General features: G+C 41.8%; 1 protein-coding gene across 1 annotated transcript; it reads left to right on the top strand.

The window, feature by feature from the left end:
• Nucleotides 1–345: 345 nt before the first annotated feature.
• Nucleotides 346–2,315, top strand: LOC116268312 (uncharacterized; the record flags this gene model as incomplete). Its single annotated transcript, XM_031650016.1, has 2 exons — nt 346–728; nt 1,730–2,315. Coding segments are annotated over exons 1-2 (969 nt in total), but the record flags the coding sequence as incomplete, so codon positions are not given.
• Between the last annotated feature and the right edge of the window lie 1,915 nt (nt 2,316–4,230).

Below are 4,230 nucleotides of genomic sequence, written 5' to 3'. Positions count from 1 at the left end.
TTTTTGTTTGGGTCCAAGTATTTTATTATTGAAATAAAACAATGTCTGATTTCTTTATGTTCTGGTCATGACTCAATATTGCTTCCGCTATTATAGAAATGAAAGAAAATTTTTGGTGTCAAAAATTGGGTCGTGACAACTTTGGTATCAGAGCACAGTGTCTAGAGTCAATGTCCAATGCCAAGGTCGATCACAAATAGAGGAAAGGTCATCCAAGCCCGTTAACGAATGTGTTTTTGATTTAGTGTGAATATTGAGTTTTAAAATTTTAGAGTAGCTTTAACGAATTGTTTTACTTACGAATACAATAGTTATATTTTGTGTTCCTCCGTGTGGTGTAGTTCAATGGCACGTACTAGAGGAGGAAGTGCTAGAGGCAGAGGCAGAGGACCTCGCAGCACTAGGAGTCGAAATGTGGAGACTCGTTCTACCAGAGCTGGGACACCTGTTGGAGATAATCAACAACAACAAGCGTTCATCATGAACACATTGCATATGATGACGGGAGTGATGCAGGGTCTGGTGCAGAATGCTTCTACAGGAGGAACTAGTACAAACACAAACGGAACGACAATTGGTGAGGCAAGGGGAGTAACTCACCAACAGTTTATGAGTTTGCATCCTCCGAAGTTTTATGGGAAAGGCACTGCGGACGATGCCGAAGAATGGATAAAGGAAACAGAGGAGATCTTTACCACCCTGGAAGTGCCTGACAACAAGAAGGTTCGGTATGGAACCTTTATGCTAAAAGGAGATGCTAAGGAATGGTGGTGGACGCCACGTGAGGTGAAGTTCACAAATCACGAGGCGACCTGGGGAGAATTCAAGGAGGCCTTCACACATGCCTACATCCCAACCTTCACACGAGAGAAACACATGCAAGAATTCCTGGACCTTCAACAAGGGAGTCTGAGTCTGCACGAATACATCGTCAAATTCAGACATTTGGAAAAATATTGCCCCCATGTGTATGTTACTGATGCGGACCGAGCAAATAAGTTCGTCAGAGGACTTAAAGACGGGTTGCAGAACCAAGTAATTAGTAGTCGTCCGAGAGATCTAGACGACTCTATCGACATGGCCACACGTCTTGAGGAGGGCTGGAAGAGGATGCAAGGGACAGATAGGAAGAGTGAATCTCTGCGACCCAGGTCAAGACCTGACATGTTTAAGAGAGGGTGCAGTGACAGGGGAAACCAAGGGGACAGATTCAAGAGACAGAGGCCATCAACATCCAGGGGGGACGGTGAATGCCCCAAGTGTCATCGCGAACATCCTGGTAAACCATGTTACAGAGATATCAGAGCATGTCTTTACTGTGGAGCACAATGTCATTTTATTCGTGAGTGCCCAAAGAAGAAAGAGGCAGAGCAGAGGCGTGGTGCAACCAATCAGCCAGCAGAAAAGAAGGTACCTGGCAGAGTTTACGCGACCACGGTTGAAGAGTTGAAACCTACGGACATGATTAAAGGTACCCTTCTTGTACAATCTCATTGGGCTCATGTTTTGTTTGATTTTGGAGCATCGCATTCTTTTGTTTCTAAGAGTTTTGCTGAACTTTTAAAGTTAGAAAGAAAGAATATGCCTTATCAATTGTTAGTTGCTACACCTATGGGAAACAAAGACACATGCAGAACGTATTTAGAAAATGTGAAAATAGAAATATATGAACATTTATTACCAGCACAGTTGGTTGTAATGAATATGTTGGGGTATGACGTAATCCTAGGAATGGATTGGTTATACCATCACTACGCAACGATAGATTGCAGAAAAAAGAAGCTAAGATTCGATTGGAGAATGGTCAAAAGATCGAATTTAGGGTAAAAACGCCCCAAGATCAAAGAAAGCTAGTTGTCTCAATGGTTAAGGCAAGAAAATACATGGAAAATGGGTGCATTGCATATTTGGTTAGCATGGATGCAATCGAGCAGAAATTAAAACCCATTAGTGAGGTGCGTACGGTGAAGGACTACGCAGACGTGTTTCCGAAAAATTTACCTGTATTACCTCCTGTACGAGAGGTGGAGTTTGGCATCGAATTGATACCAGGAACTGCACCTATTTCTAAGGCTCCATATAGAATGGCACCAGCAGAACTAGAAGAATTAAAGAAACAGATCCAAGATTTGGCCAGCAAGGGATTCATTCGTCCAAGTGTGTCATCTTGGGGAGCACCGGTCTTATTTACGAAGAAAAAGGATGGGTCAATGCGGTTGTGTATTGACTATCGAATGTTGAATCAGGTTACAATCAAGAACAAATATCCATTGCCTAGAATCGAAGATTTATTCGATCAATTAAAGGAAGCAAAGGTGTTTTCTAAGATAGACTTAAGGTCGGGATACCATCAATTGCGAATTAAGGAAGAAGATATTCCCAAAACAGCATTTCGCACACGTTATGGGCATTATGAGTTTCGAGTGATGCCTTTTGGACTCACAAATGCCCCAGCAGCTTTTTTGGATCTCATGAATCGAATATTTCACGAGTACTTAGACCGATTCGTTATAGTGTTCATTGACGATGTGCTAGTGTACTTAGAGTGTGAAGCGATGCATGCGGCACATCTCGAGTTAGTGATGAGGATATTGAGACAAAATCAACTGTTTGCCAAATATTCCAAGTGTGAGTTTTGGCTAGACAAAGTGAATTTCTTGGGACATGTAATCTCTAAGGAGGGAGTGGCAGTTGATCCGGCCAAAGTGGAAGCTGTACAACAATGGAATGCGCCAACTAATGTGTCAGAAATCAGAAGTTTTCTTGTCTTAGCAGGTTACTACAGGAAGTTCATCAAGGATTTTTCGAAAATTGCAACCCCAATGACTAAACTACTACGAAAAGGAGTGAAATTTACGTGGACAGAGGATTGTCAGAAGAGTTTTCAGATGTTGAAACACAGTTTGACTAGTGCCCCAATTCTAACACTGCCAAATGGGAGGAAAGGATTTGTGGAATATACCGATGCTTCGGGAACAGGATATGGAGCGGTGCTTATGCAAAAGGACAATGTTATAGCTTATGCCTCTAGACAACTAAAACAACACGAGAAAAACTATCCGACACACGATTTGGAATTAGGAGCTGTGGTATTTGCGCTAAAAATATGGAGACATTATCTCTATGGTGTGGAATTTGAAGTATTTTCTGACCACAAATCGCACAAATATTTGTTCTCGCAGAAGGAATTGAATCTAAGACAGAGAAGATGACTGGAACTCAAAGATTACGACTTTGAAATAAAGTATCACCCAGGAAAGGCCAATGTGGTAGCCGATGCACTCAGTAGAAAGACGACTGCTAAAGCTAGTGGACTATTAATGCAGACATGGAATTTGGTGGAAGACTTTGAAAAATGGCATCCATTGCGAGATGATAATGGAAAGGTGAAGTGTGCAGGAATAATTCGAGATAGTTTCCTTGATGAAATCATTGAGAAACAAAAACAGAGCCCGGAATATGCGAAGTTGAAACTTGAGTGTCACAAGAAAGAAGAAACTCCTTATTTTGAGGACGAAGAAGGATCTGTGTGGTTCAATGGTAGATTGTGGGATTCCAAATGATCCTGAAGTGAAGAACAAGTTGCTGGAAGAGGCACACAAGACAAGATACACCATACATCCAGGAAGCACAAAGATGTATCAAAATTTAAGGATAAACTTCTGGTGGCCAGGAATGAAGAAAGAGATTGCTGAGTTCATCCCACGATGCTTGGTGTGTCAACAGGTTAAAGTGGAACATCAGAAACCAGGTGGTTTGGTGCAACAGATAGAAATTCCTCAATGGAAATGGGAAGACATCACCATGGACTTCGTAGTGGGGTTACCACGTACTCGACGACAACACGATGCTATTTGGGTAGTGGTAGACCGCCTAACTAAATCTGCACATTTTCTTCTTATCAAGATTTCACAATCACTAGAAAGTTTGACAGATTTGTATGTTGATGAAATTGTGAGACTTCATGGAATCCCTAAATCAATAATCTCTCCAAGATTTACAGCCAAGTTTTGGGGAAGGTTACGGGAAGCGTTGGGAACAAAATTGAAACTGAGTACAGCATTTCATCCGCAGACATATAGACAGTCTGAGCGAACCATCCAGACTCTTGAAGATATGTTAAGAGCTTGTGTTTTGCAGTGGAAGGGTGAATGGGATAAACATGTGAACTTGGCTGAATTTGCCTACAACAACAGCTATCACTCTAGCATTGGAATGGCTCCGTTTGAA

Source organism: Nymphaea colorata, unplaced genomic scaffold (assembly GCF_008831285.2).
Source record: "Nymphaea colorata isolate Beijing-Zhang1983 unplaced genomic scaffold, ASM883128v2 scaffold0212, whole genome shotgun sequence".
Classification (NCBI taxonomy): Eukaryota; Viridiplantae; Streptophyta; class Magnoliopsida; order Nymphaeales; family Nymphaeaceae; genus Nymphaea; species Nymphaea colorata.
Note: the sequence above shows the minus strand (reverse complement) of the source record. Positions and strands in the feature narration are given on the sequence as shown.